The sequence below is a fragment of the Pithys albifrons genome, chromosome 28 (assembly GCF_047495875.1).
Source record: "Pithys albifrons albifrons isolate INPA30051 chromosome 28, PitAlb_v1, whole genome shotgun sequence".
Classification (NCBI taxonomy): domain Eukaryota; kingdom Metazoa; phylum Chordata; class Aves; order Passeriformes; family Thamnophilidae; genus Pithys; species Pithys albifrons.
The window spans coordinates 609,007-630,721 of NC_092485.1; the positions used below are offsets into that span (position 1 = coordinate 609,007).

Here is a 21,715-nt window from a genome sequence, read left to right on the forward strand (position 1 = left end):
GGGCCCGGAGGTGTCTGAGGGGTCTGGGGGTGTCTGAGGGGCCCGGGGGTGTCTGAGGGGTCTGGGTGTGCTCGGGGGTGTCTGAGGGGTCTGGGGGTGTCTGAGGGTCCCGGAGGTGTCTGAGGGTCCCGGGGGTGTCTGAGGGGTCTGGTTGTGCCCGGGTCTGTCGGTGCCGCTGTCCGGTGTCTGTCGGTGCCGGTGCCGATGCCCGGGCGGTGCTTCCAGCCCTGCTCTGTCACCGCCTTCCCTCGGCTCGGTCCTGGATCAGCCGCTGCCCCGGTCCCGGTTCCCCCAGCTCATCCCGGGGCTCTCCCAGCTCATCCCGGGACTCTCCGGGCGCATCCCGGGGCTCTCCCAGCCCTTCCCGGAGCTCTCCCAGCCCATCCCGGGGCTCTCCCAGCCCTTCCCGGAGCTCTCCCAGAGCATCCCGGGGCTCTCCCAGCTCATCCCGGGGCTCTCCCGGCCCATCCCGCGGCTCTCCCGGCCCATCCCGCGGCTCTCCCGGCCCATCCCGCGGCTCTCCCGGCCCATCCCGGGGCTCTCCCGGCCCATCCCGGGGCTCTCCCGGCCCATCCCGGGGCTCTCCCGGCCCATCCCGGGGCTCTCCCGGCCCATCCCGGGGCTCTCCCGGCCCATCCCGGGGCTCTCCCGGCCCATCCCGGGGCTCTCCCGGCCCATCCCGGGGTTCTCCCAGCACATCCCGAGGGTCTCCCAGCTCATCCCGGGGCTCTGCCAGCCCTTCCCGGGGCTCTCCCGGTGCGTCCCGGGGCTCTCCCAGCCGATTTTTCCCACGTTTTCAGGGCTATTCTGAGTCGCCAGACCTGGAGTTCGAATATGCAGACACGGATAAATGGGGAGCAGAGCTGTCAGGTGAGGAATTCCCTGGGATGCAGGGATGAACCAGCTGGGATTGCCTTTCCTGCTGCAATTAAAGGAGCTCTCTCAGCTCCACGATTATCCTTAAACCCATTATTGGTTTTTAGGGGGAAATACACATTTAATTAATATCTTTAGCCTTATGCTCGGTGGGGTTTGTTTCAGATTTTGGGTATTTGGGGTAAAACTTCAGTTTCCAAGTTCTCCAAGGTTTTTGGGACTTGTCCTGTTTTGGCAGAGCTTTACAGCTACACGGAGGGGCCAGAATTCCTGCTCAACCGAAAGTGCTTCGAGGAGGACTTCAGGATCCACAGTAAGAGCCTTTCCTGGGTCTGTGTCCCCCTGGGGAGGGACAGGGTTCTCTCTTCCTGGAGAAGAAGAGCCTGAGGGCAGAGTTCTCAGGGATCTGCAGCTTCCTGGGAATAGCAGCTCTGATCTCTGCTCTGTGTGAGCAGTGACAGGACCCTGGGAAGGGCCGGAGCTGTGTCAGGAGATGTTTGGGATGGATATTGGGAAAGGGCTGTGGTCAGGCACTGACCAGGCTCCCCAGGGCAGTGGGCACAGCCCCAAGGCTGCCAGAGCTCCAGGAGTGTTTGGACTGGATAATCCCATGGATATTCCATGAGTCCATGACTCAGCTGGAAGGCAGGAGGATCCCTCTGTCTGTGACAGACATCCCTGGATATCCACAGCTCCCAGCAGCACCGTGTTCCATGTGGTGCTGGATCCATTGGGCCTGTCCCATCCCCTCATCCCACTGGTGTGGTTTGCTGTGGTGCTGGATCCCTGAGGTGTGTCCCATCCCCTCATCCCACTGGTGTGGTTTGCTGTGGTGCTGGATCCCTGAGGTGTGTCCCATCCCCTCATCCCACTGGTGTGGTTTGCTGTGGTGCTGGATCCATTGGGCCTGTCCCATCCCCTCATCCCACTGGTGTGGTTTGCTGTGGTGCTGGATCCCTGAGGTGTGTCCCATCCCCTCATCCCACTGGTGTGGTTTGCTGTGGTGCTGGATCCCTGAGGTGTGTCCCATCCCCTCATCCCACTGGTGTGGTTTGCTGTGGTGCTGGATCCCTGGGGTGGGTCTATGGGTGTCCCATTCCCTCATCCCACTGTTGTGGTGTCCTGTTCTGCTGGATCCCTTGATTGTGTCCCATTCCCTCATCCCAGTGTTGTGGTTTATCAGTGCTGCTGGATCCCTGGGATGGGTCTATGGGTGTGTCCCATTCCCTCATCCCATTGTTGTGGTTTCCCTCATCCCAGTGCTGCTGGATCCCTGGGATGTGTCTATGGGCATCCCCTCATCCCAATGTTGTGGTTTCCTGTTCTGCTGGATCCCTTGAGTGTGTCCCATTCCCTCATCCCCAGTGTTGTGGTTTCCCTCATCCCAGTGCTGCTGGATCCCTGGGATGTGTCTATGGGTGTCCCACTCCCTCATCCCACTGCTGTGGTTTCCTGTAGTGCTGCATCCCTGAGGATGCTGCTGAAGTGCTGCTGGATCCCTGGGATGTGTCTGTGGGTGTCCCCTCATCCCAGTGTTGTGGTTTATCGGTGCTGCTGGATCCCTGGGATGGGTCTGTGGGTGTGTTCCATTCCCTCATCCCACTGTTGTGGTTTCCTGTTCTGCTGGATCCCTTGAGCGTGTCCCATTCCCTCACAGGGCTGAGGATTGTGGGATTTGGGATGTTGCAGATCCCTGGAGTGAGTCCATGGGTGTGTCCATCCCCTCATCCTGCTCTTGTGATTTCCCTGTGGTGCTGGATCCCCTGGGCATGTCCCATTCCCTGATCCCACTGTTGTGGTTTCCCAGTGGTACCAAATCCCTCTGAGTGGGACTTCCCTGTGGTGCTGGATCCCTTGGGTGTGTCCATCCCCTCATCCCACTGTTGTGCTTTTCCCAAGGTACTGGATCGTGTGTCCATGAGTGTGTCCCATTCCCTCCTTGGGATGAGGGTTGAGGTTTTTGGGATGTTGTGGATCCCTGGAGCGAGTCCATGAGTTTGTCCATCCCTTGATCCCACCCTCTGTTGTGGTTTTCCCTTGGTGCTGGATCCCATGTCCATGAGCATGTCCCATTCCCTTGTTGGGATGAGGGTTGCGATGCACCCACACTGGCATTGCCTGTCCCTGCAGTGCTGGATTGGGCTCAGCACCCCCACTGGCATTGCCTGTCCCTGCAGTGCTGGATTGGGCTCAGCACCCACACCGGCATTGCCTGTCCCTGCAGTGCTGGATTGGGCTCAGCACCCACACGGGCATTGCCTGTCCCTGCAGTGCTGGATTGGGCTCAGCACCCACACTGGCATTGCCTGTCCCTGCAGTGCTGGATTGGGCTCAGCACCCACACCGGCATTGCCTGTCCCTGCAGTGCTGGATTGGGCTCAGCACCCACACGGGCATTGCCTGTCCCTGCAGTGCTGGATTGGGCTCAGCACCCACACTGGCATTGCCTGTCCCTGCAGTGCTGGATTGGGCTCAGCACCCACACCGGCATTGCCTGTCCCTGCAGTGCTGGATTGGGCTCAGCACCCACACGGGCATTGCCTGTCCCTGCAGTGCTGGATTGGGCTCAGCACCCACACTGGCATTGCCTGTCCCTGCAGTGCTGGATTGGGCTCAGCACCCACACCGGCATTGCCTGTCCCTGCAGTGCTGGATTGGGCTCAGCACCCACACGGGCATTGCCTGTCCCTGCAGTGCTGGATTGGGCTCAGCACCCACACGGGCATTGCCTGTCCCTGCAGTGCTGGATTGGGCTCAGCACCCACACGGGCATTGCCTGTCCCTGCAGTGCTGGATTGGGCTCAGCACCCACACTGGCATTGCCTGTCCCTGCAGTGCTGGATTGGGCTCAGCACCCACACCGGCATTGCCTGTCCCTGCAGTGCTGGATTGGGCTCAGCACCCACACGGGCATTGCCTGTCCCTGCAGTGCTGGATTGGGCTCAGCACCCACACCGGCATTGCCTGTCCCTGCAGTGCTGGATTGGGCTCAGCACCCACACCGGCATTGCCTGTCCCTGCAGTGCTGGATTGGGCTCAGCACCCACATGGGCATTGCCTGTCCCTGCAGTGCTGGAGCTGGATTGGGCTCAGCACCCACACTGGCATTGCCTGTCCCTGCAGTGCTGGATTGGGCTCAGCACCCACACCGGCATTGCCTGTCCCTGCAGTGCTGGATTGGGCTCAGCACCCACACGGGCATTGCCTGTCCCTGCAGTGCTGGATTGGGCTCAGCACCCACACGGGCATTGCCTGTCCCTGCAGTGCTGGATTGGGCTCAGCACCCACACTGGCATTGCCTGTCCCTGCAGTGCTGGATTGGGCTCAGCACCCACACCGGCATTGCCTGTCCCTGCAGTGCTGGATTGGGCTCAGCACCCACACTGGCATTGCCTGTCCCTGCAGTGCTGGAGCTGGATTGGGCTCAGCACCCACACCGGCATTGCCTGTCCCTGCAGTGCTGGATTGGGCTCAGCACCCACAGTGGCATTGCCTGTCCCTGCAGTACCAGAGCGGGCTCAGCACCCAGACGGGCATTGCCTGTCCCTGCAGTGCTGGATTGGGCTCAGCACCCACACCGGCATTGCCTGTCCCTGCAGTGCTGGATTGGGCTCAGCACCCACATGGGCATTGCCTGTCCCTGCAGTGCTGGAGCTGGATTGGGCTCAGCACCCACACCGGCATTGCCTGTCCCTGCAGTGCTGGATTGGGCTCAGCACCCACACGGGCATTGCCTGTCCCTGCAGTGCTGGAGCTGGATTGGGCTCAGCACCCACACCGGCATTGCCTGTCCCTGCAGTGCTGGAGCTGGATTGGGCTCAGCACCCACACCGGCATTGCCTGTCCCTGCAGTGCTGGATTGGGCTCAGCACCCACACCGGCATTGCCTGTCCCTGCAGTGCCGGAGCAGGCTCAGCACCCACACTGGCATTGCCTGTCCCTGCAGTGCTGGATTGGGCTCAGCACCCACACGGGCATTGCCTGTCCCTGCAGTGCTGGATTGGGCTCAGCACCCACACCGGCATTGCCTGTCCTTGCAGTGCTGGATTGGGCTCAGCACCCACACCGGCATTGCCTGTCCCTGCAATGCTGGATTGGGCTCAGCACCCACACGGGCATTGCCTGTCCCTGCAGTGCTGGATTGGGCTCAGCACCCACACTGGCATTGCCTGTCCCTGCAGTGCCGGAGCGGGCTCAGCACCCACACGGTCATTGCCTGTCCCTGCAGTGCTGGATTGGGCTCAGCACCCACACCGGCATTGCCTGTCCCTGCAGTGCTGGAGCTGGATTGGGCTCAGCACCCACACGGGCATTGCCTGTCCCTGCAGTGCTGGATTGGGCTCAGCACCCACACGGGCATTGCCTGTCCCTGCAGTGCTGGATTGGGCTCAGCACCCACACTGGCATTGCCTGTCCCTGCAGTGCTGGATTGGGCTCAGCACCCACACCGGCATTGCCTGTCCCTGCAGTGCTGGATTGGGCTCAGCACCCACACTGGCATTGCCTGTCCCTGCAGTGCTGGAGCTGGATTGGGCTCAGCACCCACACGGGCATTGCCTGTCCCTGCAGTGCTGGATTGGGCTCAGCACCCACACGGGCATTGCCTGTCCCTGCAGTGCTGGATTGGGCTCAGCACCCACACGGGCATTGCCTGTCCCTGCAGTGCTGGAGCTGGATTGGGCTCAGCACCCACACCGGCATTGCCTGTCCCTGCAGTGCTGGAGCTGGATTGGGCTCAGCACCCACACCGGCATTGCCTGTCCCTGCAGTGCTGGAGCTGGATTGGGCTCAGCACCCACACCGGCATTGCCTGTCCCTGCAGTGCTGGATTGGGCTCAGCACCCACACCGGCATTGCCTGTCCCTGCAGTGCTGGAGCTGGATTGGGCTCAGCACCCACACCGGCATTGCCTGTCCCTGCAGTGCTGGATTGGGCTCAGCACCCACACTGGCATTGCCTGTCCCTGCAGTGCCGGAGCGGCGCTGGCCGGAGCTGGAGCGGGCTCAGCACCGAACCCACGCCATGCGGCTGCTGGACGGGCTGGAGGTGACGGCGCGGGAGCGGCGGCTGCGCGTGGCACGGGCCATCCTCTATGTGGCACAAGGTGACACGGGGACACTGCAGAGCTGGGAGGGAGGGACTGGGGTCGGCAGAGGGTGTGTGGGATGTGTCCCATGGTTGGTGTCCTTATCCTGGGTGTTGGTGTCCCTGTGGTGGGTGCTGGTGTCCCCATAGTGGGTGTTGGTGTCCCTGTGGTGGGTGTTTGTGTCCCCTAGTGGTTGTTGATGTCCCCATAGACAGGTGTTGGTGTCCCCATGGCGGGTGTTGGTGTCCCCATGGCGGGTGTTGGTGTCCCCATGGCGGGTGTTGGTGTCCCCATAGACAGGTGTTGGTGTCCCCATGGCGGGTGTTGGTGTCCCCATAGTGCGTGTTGGTGTCCCCATAGTGGGTGTTGGTGTCCCCATAGTGTGTGTTGGTGTCCCCATGGCAGGTGTTGGTGTCCCATGGAGGGTGTTGGTGTCCCCATAGTGGGTGTTGGTGTCCCATAGCGAGTGTTGGTGTCCCCATAGCGGGTGTTGGTGTCCCATAGCGAGTGTTGGTGTCCCCATAGCGGGTGTTGGTGTCCCATGGAGGGTGTTGGTGTCCCCATAGTGGGTGTTGATGTTCCCATAGCGGGTGTTGGTGTCCCCATAGCGGGTGTTGGTGTCCCCATAGCGGGTGTTGGTGTCCCATGGAGGGTGTTGGTGTCCCCATAGCGGGTGTTGGTGTCCCCATAGCGGGTGTTGGTGTCCCATGGAGGGTGTTGGTGTCCCCATAGCAGGTGTTGGTGTCCCATAGCGAGTGTTGGTGTCCCTATAGCGGGTGTTGGTGTCCCATGGCGGGTGTTGGTGTCCCCATAGCGGGTGTTGGTGTCCCATGGAGGGTGTTGGTGTCCCCATAGCGGGTGTTGGTGTCCCATAGCGGGTGTTGGTGTCCCTGTGGCGGGTGTTGGTGTCCCCATAGCGGGTGTTGGTGTCCCTGTGGTGAGTGTTGGTGTCCCCATAGCGGGTGTTGCTGTCCCCATGGTGGGTGTTGGTGTCCCCATGGAGGGTGTTGGTGTCCCATGGAGGGTGCTGGTGTCCCTGTGGTGAGTGTTGGTGTCCCATGGAGGGTGTTGGTGTCCCTGTGGTGGGTGTTGGTGTCCCATGGAGGGTGTTGGTGTCCCATGGAGGGTGTTGGTGTCCCTGTGGAGGGTGTTGGTGTCCCCATGGCGAGTGTTGGTGTCCCATAGTGGGTATTGTTGTCCCCATGGCGGGTGTTGGTGTCCCATAGCAGGTGTTGGTGTCCCATGGCGGGTGTTGGTGTCCCCATAGTGGGTGTTGGTGTCCCATGGAGGGTGTTGGTGTCCCCATGGCGGGTGTTGGTGTCCCCATGGTGGGTGTTGGTGTCCCATGGAGGGTGTTGGTGTCCCCATAGTGGGTGTTGGTGTCCCATGGAGGGTGTTGGTGTCCCCATAGTGGGTGTTGGTGTCCCATGGCGGGTGTTGGTGTCATACACTATATATATTATTAAATAAATTATATATATTATAAATAAATATTTGTATTTTATATATACACATTATTATATATTATAGTGTATATATAGTATATAAACATATCTGAATATGCATTTAAAGTGTAAATACACATTATGAATATATAAAAATCTATTTAAATATAATATATATAATATTTATTATTAATATATATAATATTATACATAATATAATGTATATATTATGTAATATATATTAATATTTGTTAACATATAAATATAATATACATATTATATTATAATTTATATTATAACACATTATAATAATATATGTATTATATTATAATTTACATTATATTATAACATATTATAATAATATATGTATTAATATATTATATAATGTATATTAATATATTAAAATATAAATATAATAATATATGGCACAGTACATACTGTATGTACTATGTATTCTGCATTGTTTTTTAAAATGTATATAATATACATAATTATATATAATTATATAATATATAATATTATATGCAATGTATTTTAATATATTAATATATCATTATATGTAATATATATTGTATGTAATTATATACAATATGTATTATTTGCTATTACTATATATGCTATATACTAGATATATATAATTGTGTATATTAGATGTTATATATAATATATAACATATATCTAACATATATCTAGTATATATTATATGATTAATATGTATATTTTACATGTTTTTATAATATATAGTTGTGTGATCTATAGACATAATTTTTATATGTACTGTATATTATATAATATATAATGATATGTAATTTATACCTATTTATGTACAATTTGTGTAATTCATATATTTAGATAATGTGTTATGTTTATGCAATATGGGTGTTATTATATATTATATAATGCACTACATTTATTATGCATGATACATTCCATAACACAATATTTTCCCTATGGAATATTGGTATCAAGTGACCATTAACAGTCATTGTAATAATATTTTAATTGATTTTCCCTCCCTGTGGATCTCAGGGAGCTGATCCTGACAGGACCACACACTGGGGCAGTTTATTCCCCAATTTCCCTCATTTCCCCGTGCCCTCCTGGCTCTGCCATCCCAGGGCTGTGTCTCCCACAGGGCACTCCCATCCTCTCCATCCCACCTTTCCCTCCATCCCAGGGCTGTGTCTCCCACAGGGCACTCCCATCCTGTCCATCCCACCTTTCCCTCCATCCCAGGGCTGTGTCTCCCACAGGGCACTCCCATCCTGTCCATCCCACCTTTCCCTCCATCCCAGGGCTGTGTCTCCCACAGGATCGCTCCCATCCTGTCCATCCCAGGGCTGTGTCTCCCACAGGATCACTCCCATCCTCTCCATCCCACCTTTCCCTCTATCCCAGGGCTGTGTCTCCCACAGGACACTCCCATCTTCTCCCTCCCACCTTTCCCTCCATCCCACCTTTCCCTCCATCCCAGGGCTGTGTCTCCCACCCCCTCCAAGCCCCTGGCTGGTTTTCCTTGCAGGGACCTTCGGGGAGTGCAGCTCCGAGGCCGAGGTGCAGGCCTGGATGAGGTACAACATCTTCCTGCTGCTGGAAGTGGGGACCTTCCATGCCCTGGTGGAGCTGCTCAACATGGAGATCGAGTGAGTGCTGGGGGAAAACCTGGGAATGGCTCTGGAGCAGCTTGGCAGGGGGTTTGTGGCAGTAAAACTGTCCTTCCCTCCTGATTCCTGCAGCAAGTGGAGCAATTCCCAGAGTTCTGGGCAGATTTGTAGGATTAGAGCTGATAAATTCAATATATATTTTATATTTTTAATACTTTCTATAGCTTTAAATAAATACAGAATAAATTATATGACTATAATTTATATTGTATTTATGTAATAATATTGAGATACATCCCAAAGTTCCTCCTCCTGAAAGGAGGGAATTCCTGGAAGTAGCAGCTGTCTCAGGGTTTGGGTCTGGGACACCTGTGGCAGAGTCCAGATGCTCCCAGATTCACTCCCAAATTCCCCCAGATTCACCCCCAAATTCCCCCAAATTCTCCCAGATTCCTCCAGATTCTCCCAAATTCCTCCATATTTCCCCAAATTCTCCCAAATTCCCCCAGATTCCCCTAAATGCCCCCAAATTCTCACAGATTCCCCCAAGTTCCCTCAAATTCCCCCAGATTCCCCCAAATTCACCCAAATTACTCCAAATTCCCCCAAGTTCCACCAGATCCCCCCAAATTCCCCCAGATTCTCCCAAGTTCCCTCAGATTCTCCCAAATTCCCTCAGATTCCCCCAAATTCCCCCAGATTCACTCCCAAATTCCCCCAGATTCCCCCAAATGTCCCCAAATTCACCCAAATTTCCCCAGATTCCCCCAAGGTCACCCAAATTCTCCCAGATTCCCCCAAGTTCCCCCAGATCCACTCCCAAATTCCCCCAGATCCACTCCCAAATTCCCCCAGATTCACTCCCAAATTCCCCCCAGATTCACTCCCAAATTCCCTCAGATTCCCCCAAATTCCCCCAAATTCCCCAGATTCCCCCAAATGCCCCCAAATTCCCCCAAGTTCCCCCAGATTCCCCCAAGTTCCCCCAGATTCCCCCAAATTCCTCCAGATTCCCCCAATTTCCCCCAGATTGACCCAAATTCCTCCAGATTCCCCCAGATCCCCCCAAGTTCCCCCAGATTCACCCAGATTCACCCAAATTCCTCCAGATTCCCCCAAATTCTCCCAGATTCCCCCCAGATTCCCCCCAGATTCCCCCAGATTCCCCCAGATTCCCCCAGATTCACCCAAATTCTTCCCCATTCCCCCAAATTCCTCCAGATTCCCCCAAGTTACCCCAGATTCCTCCAAGTTCCCCCAAATTCCCCCAGATTCCCCCAGATTCTCCCAATTTCCCCCAGATTCCCCCAGATTCCCCCAGATCCCCCCAGATCCCCCCAAATCCCCCCGAATCCCTCCCCATTCCCTCTGGGCTCTTCTCCCTCTGCAGCAACAGCGCCGCCTGTTCCAGCGCCGTCAGGAAACCGGCCATTTCCCTGGCTGACAGCACCGACCTCAGGTATGGAGTGGGAATTCTGGGCCTCCAGGGATTGCCAGGCTTTTCCAGGAGCTGGGACAGGCCCCAGGGAGGGGCCCAGAGCTCCGTGAGCACCCCCAGGAATGGGGCAGGTCTGGAATGTCAGAGCGGGAAAATTGGGAAGGGAGATTTTTTTTTTTTTCCTGCTTGGACCTTTTTCCTGAGCCCTGGTGTGGGGCAGGAATGTGGAATCTGTTTCAGTCTGGACTGAAAACACTGGAAAAAGTCAGTTAAATTCCAGCATATTCCAGGAAAACCAGAATCACTGCAAACATCTGCAGTTCACCTTGTCCTCCTGCAAATCCAGGGCTGGTTTTCCTGGTTCGGAGACCAGAAATATCCCTGGAATCCTCCTGTCAATCCAGAGCTGTTTTCTCATTAAGAGACCAAAATTCCCTGCAAAAATCCCCAATTCTCCTCCTCCTGCCAATCCAGGGCTGGTTTTTCTCATTTAGAGACCAAACATCCCCAATTCTCCTCATCCTGCCAATCCAGAGCTGGTTTTTCTCATTTAGAGACCAAAAATCCCCAATTCTTCTCCTCCTGCCAATCCAGGGCTGGTTTTATTTGTTTAGAGACTAAAACTCCCTGCAAACATTCCCAATTCTGATCCTGCCAATGCAGGGCTGTTTTTTCTCATTGAGAGACCAAAACTCCCTTCAAACATCCCCAATTCTCCTCATCCTGCCAATCCAGGGCTGGTTTTCCTGCTTTAGAGGCCAAAACTCCCTGCAAACATTCCCAATCCTGCCAATCCAGAGCTGTTTTTTCTCATTTAGAGACCAAAACTCCCTACAAACATTCCCAATTCTCCTCCTCCTGCCAATCCAGGGCTGTTTTTTCTCATTTAGAGACCAAAAATCCCCAATTCTCCTCATCCTGCCAATCCAGGGCTGTTTTTCCTGATTTACAGACCAAACATCCTCAGTTCTCCTCCTCCTGCCAATCCAGAGCTGGTTTTCCTGATTTAGAGACCAAACATCCCCAATTCTCCTCCTCCTCCTGCCAATCCAAGTCTGGTTTTCCTGATTTAGAGACCAAAACTCCCTGTAAACACCCCCAATTCTCCTCATCCTGCTGCCAATCCAGGGCTGTTTTTCCTGCTTTAGAGGCCAAAACTCCCTGCAAACATTCCCAATTCTCCCAATCCTGCCAATCCAGAGCTGTTTTTTCTCATTTAGAGACCAAAACTCCCTTCAAACATCCCCAGTTCTCCTCATCCTGCCAATCCAGGACTGTTTTCCTGGTTTAGAGACCAAACACCCCCAATTCTCCTCCTCCTGCCAATCCAGGGCTGTTTTTCCTGATTTACAGACCAAACATCCCCAATTCTCCTCATCCTGCCAATCCAGGGCTGTTTTTTCTCATTTAGAGACCAAACATCCCCAATTCTTCTCCTCCTCCTGCCAATCCAGGGCTGGTTTTCCTGATTTAGAGACCAAACATCCTCACTTCTCCTCATCCTGCCAATCCAGAGCTGTTTTTCCTGGTTTAGAGACCAAAACTCCCTGCAAACACTCCCAATTCTCCTCATCCTGCCAATCCAGGGCTGGTTTTCCTGATTTACAGACCAAACACCCCCAATTCTCCTCCTCCTGCCAATCCAGAGCTGTTTTTTCTCATTTAGAGACCAAAACTCCCTGCAAACACTCCCAGTTCTCCTCCTCCTGCCAATCCAGAGCTGTTTTTTCTCATTTAGAGACCAAAACTCCCTGCAAACACTCCCAATTCTCCTCATCCTGCCAATCCAGGGCTGGTTTTCCTGATTTACAGACCAGACACCCCCAGTTCTCCTCATCCTGCCAATCCAGGGCTGGTTTTCCTGCTTTAGAGACCAAAACTCCCTGCAAACACTCCCAGTTCTCCTCCTCCTGCCAATCCAGGGCTGGTTTTCCTGGTTTAGAGACCAAAACTCCCTGCAAACACCCCCAGTTCTCCTCATCCTGCCCATCCAGGGCTGGTTTTCCTGCTTTAGAGACCAGAAACATCCCTGTGGGAGCACAGACATTCCTGTGGCACCTCCTGCCTCTCTCTCCCGGGATTTTGGGTGCCGGCAGCTCTTCCCAAACTCATCCCAGCTCATCCCAGGCTGCTTTTCCCACCCAGGGTGCTGCTGAACATCATGTACCTGATGGTGGAGACCCTTCGCCAGGAGGCCGAGGGGGACAAGCCCGAGTGGAAGAGCATGAGACAAACATTCCGAGCTGAGCTGGGTGAGGATCCTGAGCTTGGCCTGGAGAGGGACAGCGAGGGGGGATTTGCCTCCCAGCCGTGGTTAGCAGGGACTGACAGCACTGGGTTGGTTGAAACTCAGCTTGGAGGGTGAGCACAGGGAGCCATCCAGCCTTTTCCTGCTCTTCCCAGGGGAAAAATTGGGATATTGGAGCTGTTGTTGAACACAGAATGAGAAATTAGGGAGGTTCTGAGGCCTTGGAGAGGAAAAGAGAGATGTCTGGTGTCACTTGAAAGGGAGGAGGGAGACAGGAAAACAAAGATTTCTAGTCTTAACTGTATTAGTTAAAAGTTATTAGCTGTAAGTGCTTCCAGACAATCAAATCCTGATGTCCCCAACACTGTCTGTCCTTTCACTGACAGCACAGAGGAGGGAAGGGGTTCTGAGCTCTGGTGTGAAGGCATGGATTGGAAGGGGTTCTGAGCTCTGATGTGAAGGCACAGCATGGAAGGGGTTCTGAGCTCTGGTGTGAAGGCATGGATTGGAAGGGGTTCTGAGCTCTGGTGTGAAGGCACAGCATGGAAGGGGTTCTGAGCTCTGATGTGAAGGCACAGCATGGAAGGGGTTCTGAGCTCTGATATGAAGGCACAGCATGGAAGGGGTTCTGAGCTCTGATGTGAAGGCACAGCATGGAAGGGGTTCTGAGCTCTGGTGTGAAGCTACAGGAGGGAAGGGGTTCTGAGCTCTGGTGTGAAGGCACAGCATGGAAGGGGTTCTGAGCTCTGATGTGAAGGCACAGCATGGAAGGGGTTCTGAGCTCTGATGTGAAGGCACAGCATGGAAGGGGTTCTGAGCTCTGGTGTGAAGGCACAGCATGGAAGGGGTTCTGAGCTCTGGTGTGAAGGCACAGCATGGAAGGGGTTCTGAGCTCTGATGTGAAGGCACAGGTGGGAAGGGGTTCTGAGCTCTGGTATGAAGGCACAGCATGGAAGGGGTTCTGAGCTGTGATGTGAAGGCACAGCATGGAAGGGGTTCTGAGCTCTGATATGAAGGCACAGCATGGAAGGGGTTCTGAGCTCTGATATGAAGGCACAGGATGGAAACGGGTTTTGAGCTCTGATGTGAAGGCACAGCATGGAAGGGGTTCTGAGCTCTGATATGAAGGCACAACATAGAAGGGGTTCTGAGCTCTGGTGTGAAGGCACAGCATGGAAGGGGTTCTGAGCTCTGGTGTGAAGGCACAGGAGGGAAGGGGTTCTCAGCTCTGATATGAAGGCACAGGTGGGAAGGGGTTCTGAGCTCTGATGTGAAGGCACAGGATGGAAAGGGGTTCTGAGCTCTGATGTGAAGGCACAGCATGGAAGGGGTTCTGAGCTCTGGTGTGAAGGCACAGGTGGAAAGGGGTTCTGAGCTCTGGTGTGAAGGCACAGCATGGAAGGGGTTCTGAGCTCTGGTGTGAAGCCACAGGAGGGAAGGGGTTCTGAGCTCTGATATGAAGGCACAGGTGGGAAGGGGTTCTGAGCTCTGGTGTGAAGCCAACACTTCAGCCAGGGAGAAAATTATTAGCAATAATTATTAGCCTTCAGGAAAATTAGAGCCTTAATGAACCCAGCACTGCCTGCCCAACCAGGACAGAACACAGCCTGGAAGGATTTCTAACCACACTTAATAACTAGATAAGAACTTTTCCCACAACAGCTCCTGAAATAACATTTATTAACACAAATATGTGACAGTTATTGTGGGTTTCGTGTTGCTGGTGAAAACATTGAGCTGTATTTAATTGATAATAAAAGACCCCAAAAGAAACCAGCACAAAACACATTTCACAGAGACAAACACACCAAACTCAAGTTACAACCACGACAGACAGAAACCAGCCCCAAAGAACTACTAACTAAAAACACCACCAATTAAAACACTTATCCAGACACTCTCTCAATAACACAGGACAATAAAATATCTTGCACACAACTCTCTCTGCAACACAAAACAAAAAGAAAGAACAGAGTTTCTTTTTATCAACACAGATGTTGAAAAAGGAGCTGCACATTGAAGGTAAAACAAGTTACTGGAGTTGCAAACCAGAACTGGGCTTATAAAGTAAGAACAGCAAAAAGCAATAATATAAAGCAGCAGAGTGTGAAGCAAGTTACTGTTATTAGGATTAAGGCAGCAAAACACAGTAAAGGAAATGCTTATAAAGCAAGAATCAAAGTAGCTGTTAGAAAGGAAGAAAATAAAGTGTAGAAAAATAGAAAGCACGTGGTCTTCTCACCCCTACGTTGTTCCAGGAGGAGGAGGAGACAGGACAAGCTGCAGCAATTGCCCTCACAGAGTCCTGGCATTTCCCCTTCTCTGCTGGAGTTTAAACTCCACACACTTTTTATACTTTTTTTTTCCTTCATGTGGTTTTGGGACCAACAGTCAATCAACTGGGGGGATGATGGAGATGCCTGAGGGGAGGTGGCTCCTTGAGCAGTCATAGAAGATACTGCAAAGGAAGGCTGGGCTATTTCTTAACACTCCATCCTTTGTTAATCTGATCAGTTTGAAAGGCCTTTGTCCTCCCCCAGGGGGCTGGGGCCTCTCCCTCAACCCATCAGGCTTTATCAGGGGCCATCACCCCCCATCTGGGGTGGGATGGGCTCGTGGAGATGCTGGGGTGAGGATTTCCTGGCTATAATCCCTGTGTGGTTCCAGGAGCCCCCCTGTACAACAACGAGCCCTTCTCCGTGATGCTCTTTGGGATGGTGACCAAGTTCTGCAGTGGCCACGCCCCACATTTCCCCATGAAGAAGGTGCTGCTCCTGCTCTGGAAGACCGTGCTGGTGAGAGGGGAGGATGTGGGATGTGTGGTTTGATGTTTGGGAGAGGAGGGAATGGCTGGAATTGCTCCATCCTCTTGTCGTGATGCTCAGTTTGCACCTTATTAAGCCAAATTCCAGGTTTTCCCTTATAGGGAAGTACTGGATGGTGGTGTCTGGAGCTGGACACCAAGGATGGACCTAAAGCAAGGTCCCTGGCTGGGATCTGGGAAGGGAAAGGTCTGGACACTCCAGTTGTGGATGCCTGGACACCCTCCTGGCTGTCACAAGCACAAGGGGAGCACAGGGACAGGCAGCTCCTGTTTTACACCCTGGAGAAGGATTTGGGTCTCTCCAGAAGGACATGGAGGGGCTGGAACAGCAGGAGGGGCTGAGGGAGCTGGGGGGGCTCAGCTGGAGCAAAGGAGGCTCAGGGGGGACCTTCTCCCTCTCCAGGATTCCCTGCCAGGAGGGGCAGCCGGGGGGGTCGGGCTGTACCCCAGGAACAGGGACAGGAGGAGGGAACGGCCTCAGGCTGGGCCAGGGCAGGGGCAGGGGGGACAGGGGGGAATTCCTGCCTGGAAAGGGTGGGCAGGCCCTGGCACAGCTGCCCAGGGAGGGTTGGAGTACCCAGCCCTGGAGGTGCCCAGAAAACACCTGGATGTGGCACTTGGGGACATGGTCAGGGGATGGATGGACTCGGTGACCCCAGAGGGCTTTTCCAGCCTTGAGGATTCCATGGGAAAACAACCCCCTGCTGGCACATTCAGGATGGATATTTGGGGAAATTCCTGCCTGGAAAGGGTGGGCAGGCCCTGGCAGGGGCTGCCCAGGCATGTTTGGAGTGCCCAGCCCTGGAGGTGCCCAAGGCAGGACTGTTTGTGGCACTCAGAGCTCTGGGCTGGGGGACTAGGTGGGCATTGGACACAGGGTGGGCTCCATGGGCTGGGAGGGCTTTTCCAAGGTGGGCATCGGGCACAGGGTGGGCTCCATGGGCTGGGAGGGCTTTTCCAAGGTGGGCATCGGGCACAGGGTGGGCTCTGTGGTCCTGGAGGGCTTTTCCAAGGTGGGCATCGGGCACAGGGTGGGCTCTGTGGTCCTGGAGGGCTTTTCCAAGGTAGGCATCGGGCACAGGGTGGGCTCTGTGGTCCTGGAGGGCTTTTCCAAGGTGGGCATCGGGCACAGGGTGGGCTCTGTGGGCTGGGAGGGCTTTTCCAAGGTGGGCTCCATGGGCTGGGAGGGCTTTTCCAAGGTGGGCATCGGGCACAGGGTGGGCTCTGTGGTCCTGGAGGGCTTTTCCAAGGTGGGCATCGGGCACAGGGTGGGCTCTGTGATCCTGGAGGGCTTTACCAAGATGGGCATTGGCCACAGGGTGGGCTCCATGGGCTGGGAAGGCTTTGCCAAGGTGGGCATTGGGCACAGAGTGGGCTCTGTGGGCTGGGAGGGCCTTTCCAAGGTGGGCATCGGGCACAGGGTGGGCTCTGTGGGCTGGGAGGGCTTTACCAAGGTGGGCATTGGGCACAGAGTGGGCTCTGTGGGCTGGGAAGGCTTTTCCAAGGTGGGCATCGGGCACAGGGTGGGCTCGGTGACCTTGGCCATCTTTTCCAGCCTCCGGGACTGGGTGACCGATCCTGTGGGGTGGGTTTGGGCAGGGCAGGTGGGGACGCGCCGGGAGCCCCCCGTGCTCAGCCCGGGCTGTCCCTGCAGTGCACCCTGGGCGGGTTTGAGGAGCTGCAGAGCATGAAGGCGGAGAAGAGGGAGGTGCTGGGGCTGCCCCCGCTGCCCGAGGACAGTATCCAGGTGATCCGCAGCATGAGGGCGGCGTCGCCACCCGCGTCCGCATCCGACCTCATCGAGCAGCAGCAGAAACGCGGCCGGAGGGAGCACAAGGTGGGGACGGTGACATGGCTGAGGGGATGGGGACATGGCTGAGGGCGTGGGGACATGGCTGAGGGCGTGGGGACATGGCTGAGGGGATGGGGACATGGCTGAGGGGATGGGGACATGGCTGAGGGGGTGGGGACATCACTGAGGGGGTGGGAACATCGCTGAGGGGTGGGGACATGGCTGAGGGGGTGGGGACATCACTGAGGGGGTGGGGACATCACTGAGGGTGGGGACATGGCTGAGGGGGTGGGAACATGGCTGAGGGGTGGGGACATGGCTGAGGGGGTGGGGACATGGCTGAGGGGGTGGCGACATCGCTGAGGGGGTGGGGACATGGCTGAGGGGGTGGGGACATCACTGAGGGCGTGGTGTCATAACTATGGAGGTGGGGACATCACTGAGAATGTGGTGACATCAAGGAGGGGATGGTGACATCAAGGAGGAGATGGTGGCATCAAGGAGGGGATGATGACATCAAGGAGGGAGTAGTAACATCAAAGAGGGGATGGTGACATCAAGGAGGGGATGGTGACATCAAGAAGGGGATGGTGACATCAAGGCGGGGTTGGTGACATCGAGGAGGGGATGGTGACATTAAGAAGGGAGTAGTGACATCAAGGAGGGGATGGTGACATCAAGGAGGGGATGGTGACATCAAGGAGGAGATGGTGACATCAAGGAGGGGATGGTGACATCAAGGAAGGGTTGGTGACATCGAGGAGGGGATGGTGACATTAAGAAGGGAGTAGTGACATCAAGGTGGGGATGGTGACATCAAGGAGGTTGTTCCAGGGTCTGGCACTGCCCTTGGAGCAGGGACATTCCCTGGAATGCTCTGCCCTCTCCTCAGGCCCTCATTAAGCAGGACAACCTGGACGCCTTCAACGAGCGGGATCCCTACAAAGCTGACGACTCCCGGGAGGAGGAGGAGGAGAACGACGACGACAACAGCCTGGAGGGAGAGACCTTCCCCCTGGAACGGGATGAAGTGATGCCCCCACCCACCCAGCACCCCCCCAGCGACCGCATCACCTGCCCCAAGGGGCTGCCCTGGGCCCCCAAGGTCCGGTGAGTCCCCAGGGATCTGCTGGCAGAGCCAGAGAGGGGTCAGGAAAACGGAGGCTGGACATTGGGAATCTCAGCAGGGATGGAGGAAGAGCTGGGGATGGGGTGGTCACCTGGATGGCTGTTCTTTAGGGGCTGGGCTGGGCATCATCCCCTTGTCAGGCTTCTGCCTGTGGCCAGAGCTGTGGCATTGCAGGGTGGGCAGGGAGATGTGACTCCTCTGTTTCTGCTTTTCTGCAGGGAGAAGGACATCGAGATGTTCCTGGAGTCCAGCAGGAGCAAATTCATCGGATACACCTTGGGCAGGTGGGACCAGGGCCAGCCAAGGGATGCCAGTTTGGGGTGGGGCTGGGGAGGAGGCCTGTCTGGGGGTGTGGGAGGGGTCAGCTGGGGGTCTGTGGGAGAGGGGCCAGTCTGGGGGGGTCGGGGGATAGACCACTCTGGGAGGGGTTTTGTAGAGGCCAGTTTGGGGGCTGTGGTAGAGGCCAGTTTGGGGGGCTGTGGGAGAGGCCAGTTTGGGGGGCTGTGGGAGAGGCCAGTTGGGGGGCTGTGGGAGAGGCCAGTTTGGGGGGCTGTGGGAGAGGCCAGTTTGGGGGCTGTGGGAGAGGCCAGTTTGGGGGGCTGTGGGAGAGGCCAGTTTGGGGGGCTGTGGTAGAGGCCAGTTGGGGGGCTGTGGTAGAGACCAGTTTGGGGGCTGTGGTAGAGGCCAGTTTGGGGGGCTGTGGGAGGCCAGTTTGGGGGGCTGTGGGAGAGGCCAGTTTGGGGGGCTGTGGTAGAGGCCAGTTTGGGGGGTCTGTGGTAGAGGCCAGTTGGGGGGCTGTAGTAGAGGCCAGTTTGGGGGGCTGTGGGAGAGGCCACTTTGGGGTCTGTGGGAGAGGCCACTTTGGGGGCTGTGGTAGAGGCCAGTTTGGGAGCTGTTTTAGAGGCCAGTTTGGGGGCTGTGGTAGAGGCCAGTTGGGGGGCTGTGGTAGAGGCCAGTTTGGGGGTCTGTGGTAGAGGCCAGTTGGGGGGCTGTGGTAGAGGCCAGTTGGGGGGTCTGTGGTAGAGGCCAGTTGGGGGGCTGTGGTAGAGGCCAGTTGGGGGGCTGTGGTAGAGGCCAGTTTGGGGTCTGTGGTAGAGGCCAGTTTGGGGGCTGTTTTAGAGGCCAGTTGGGGGGCTGTTTTAGAGGCCACTCTGGGGGCTGCTGTTGCCTCCATGTGGGCTCATGACTTCAGCCCTGGGGGTCCCTGCCCCACCCCTGGGTGCTCAGCTCTGCTCCCAGCCTGGCTCTTTCCCTCCCCAGTGACACCAACACGGTGGTGGGTCTGCCCAGGCCCATCCACGAGAGCATCCGCACCCTGAAGCTGGTGAGTCTGCTCAGGAATTCCTGCAGTCCCTGCTCCTGCCCCTTCCCCATCCCCCTGTTCCCAGCACAGCTCTGGGGGGGGTTCCTGAGCCATCTCCCCCTTCCTCAGCCCTGTGGTGGGAGCAGTCTGAAGTTCCCATCCCATCCCTGCTCTCCCAGGCTGTGCAAGCCCCTTCCTTAGGGGGCTTCTTCCCTTCCTTAGGGGGCTTCTTCCCTTCCATAGGGGGTTTTATCCCTTCCTTAGGGGGCTATATCACTTCCATAGGGAGCTTCTTCCTTCCTTAGGGGGCTTCCTCCCTTCATTAGGGGGCTTCTTCCCTTCCATAGGGGGCTTTATCCCTTCCATAGGGGGCTTTATCCCTTCCATAGGGGGCTTTATCCCTTCCTTAGGGGGCTTCTTCCCTTCCTTAGGGGGCTTCTTCCCTTCCATAGGGGGCTTTATCCCTTCCATAGGGGGCTTTATCCCTTCCTTAGGGGGCTTCTTTTCCCTTCCTTGTGGGGCTTCTTCCCTTCCATAGGGGGCTTCCTCCCTTCCGTAGGGGGCTTTATCCCTTCCATAGGGGGCTTCCTCCCTTCCTTAGGGGGCTTCTTCCTTTCCTTAGGGGGCTTCCTCCCTTCCATAGGGGGCTTCCTCCCTTCCTTAGGGGGCTTTATCCCTTCCATAGGGGGCTTTATCCCTTCCTTAGGGGGCTTCTTCCCTTCCACAGGGGGCTTTATCCCTTCCATAGGGGGCTTTATCCCTTCCTTAGGGGGCTTCTTTTCCCTTCCTTAGGGGGCTTTTTCCCTTCCATAGGGGGCTTTATCCCTTCCATAGGGGGCTTCTTCTCTTCCATAGGGGGCTTTATCCCTTTTTTTAAGGGGATTCATTCCTGTCTGAGAGGTCTTCACCCCTTGCTTAGGGAGCTTTATCCTTTTCTTAGGGGGCTTCATCCTTTCCTTAGTGGCTTCTTCCCTTCCTTAAGGAGCTCCTTCCTTTGAGAGCTTCATCCCTTCTCAGGGAGCTTCATCCCTTCCTTAGGGGGTTTATCCATTCAAGTTTTCCTTCTTTTCTCCTGGGATTGTCCCAGAGCCGAGTCTGGCAGCTCCCACCCTGCCCACCACCCCTGGGACAGGGATCCAGGAGGGACATTATGGGATGGTGGGAGCAGGGTGGGGCCGGAGGGGGCTGTGCTGACCCCCTGTCCCCCTGCAGCACAAATACACGTCCATTGCCGAGGTCCAGGTGCACATGGAGGAGGAATTCCTGCGCTCCCCTCTCTCTGGAGTGAGTGTGGGATGGAGGGGGGTGGGATAGGATGGGGATCCAGGGCTGGGAGCTGGGTCCTGCCAGGAATTCAGGCAGGGGTGGGAGATTTGGCTCTGCTGGTGAGGGATCTCTCTGGGCTGTAGGGGAGCTGAGGGCTGGAACTGTCCTGCCCTTGGGATCTTATCCCAGGGTCAAGGTGCTGCTGGAAGCTCCTGGGATAAGGGTTTCTGGTCTCTCCTGGCACCAGGGGGAAGAGGAAGTGGAGCAAGTTCCTGCAGAGATCCTGTACCAGGGCCTGCTGCCCAGCCTGCCCCAGTACATGGTGAGCTGGGAGCACTGGGATCCCCTGGGATCAGTGTCCCTTTCCAGGTTTACATCACTGGCCACATCCATATTCCTGTTAATCCCTCCTGTTCCCATCCCCTCTCCATGTCTCCCTGCTCCCCAGATTGCTCTCCTGAAGATCCTCCTGGCTGCAGCCCCCACCTCCAAAGCCAAGACAGACTCCATCAACATCCTGGCAGATGTGCTGCCCGAGGAGATGCCGTGAGTGTCCCTGGAGGAGACGGGGTGGGATGGGGAGGGAAAGAAAGGGGGAAGAGGAGGGAGCCAGGAATGGTTTGGGTTGGGACTCCCTGGGTGGTGTGACCCTGCCCTGCTGCAGGAGCTGAGGGTCAGATGCTGCTCCAGTCCATGGAACATGG

General features: G+C 55.6%; 1 protein-coding gene across 2 annotated transcripts in view; it reads left to right on the top strand.

The window, feature by feature from the left end:
• The window catches only part of STRIP1 (striatin interacting protein 1), a 30,480-nt gene that overhangs the window by 1,226 nt on the left and 7,539 nt on the right, over positions 1–21,715 (top strand). For both annotated transcript variants that reach the window (XM_071578681.1, XM_071578680.1), the window contains exons 2-15: positions 801–870; positions 1,115–1,189; positions 5,846–5,980; positions 8,930–9,050; positions 10,402–10,470; positions 12,595–12,701; positions 15,365–15,492; positions 17,176–17,358; positions 18,206–18,423; positions 18,661–18,726; positions 19,703–19,766; positions 20,958–21,029; positions 21,259–21,333; positions 21,460–21,557. In XM_071578681.1, the coding sequence (XP_071434782.1) occupies positions 801–870; positions 1,115–1,189; positions 5,846–5,980; positions 8,930–9,050; positions 10,402–10,470; positions 12,595–12,701; positions 15,365–15,492; positions 17,176–17,358; positions 18,206–18,423; positions 18,661–18,726; positions 19,703–19,766; positions 20,958–21,029; positions 21,259–21,333; positions 21,460–21,557 (1,481 nt within the window). The remainder of the gene's footprint in view (positions 1–800; positions 871–1,114; positions 1,190–5,845; positions 5,981–8,929; positions 9,051–10,401; positions 10,471–12,594; positions 12,702–15,364; positions 15,493–17,175; positions 17,359–18,205; positions 18,424–18,660; positions 18,727–19,702; positions 19,767–20,957; positions 21,030–21,258; positions 21,334–21,459; positions 21,558–21,715) is intronic.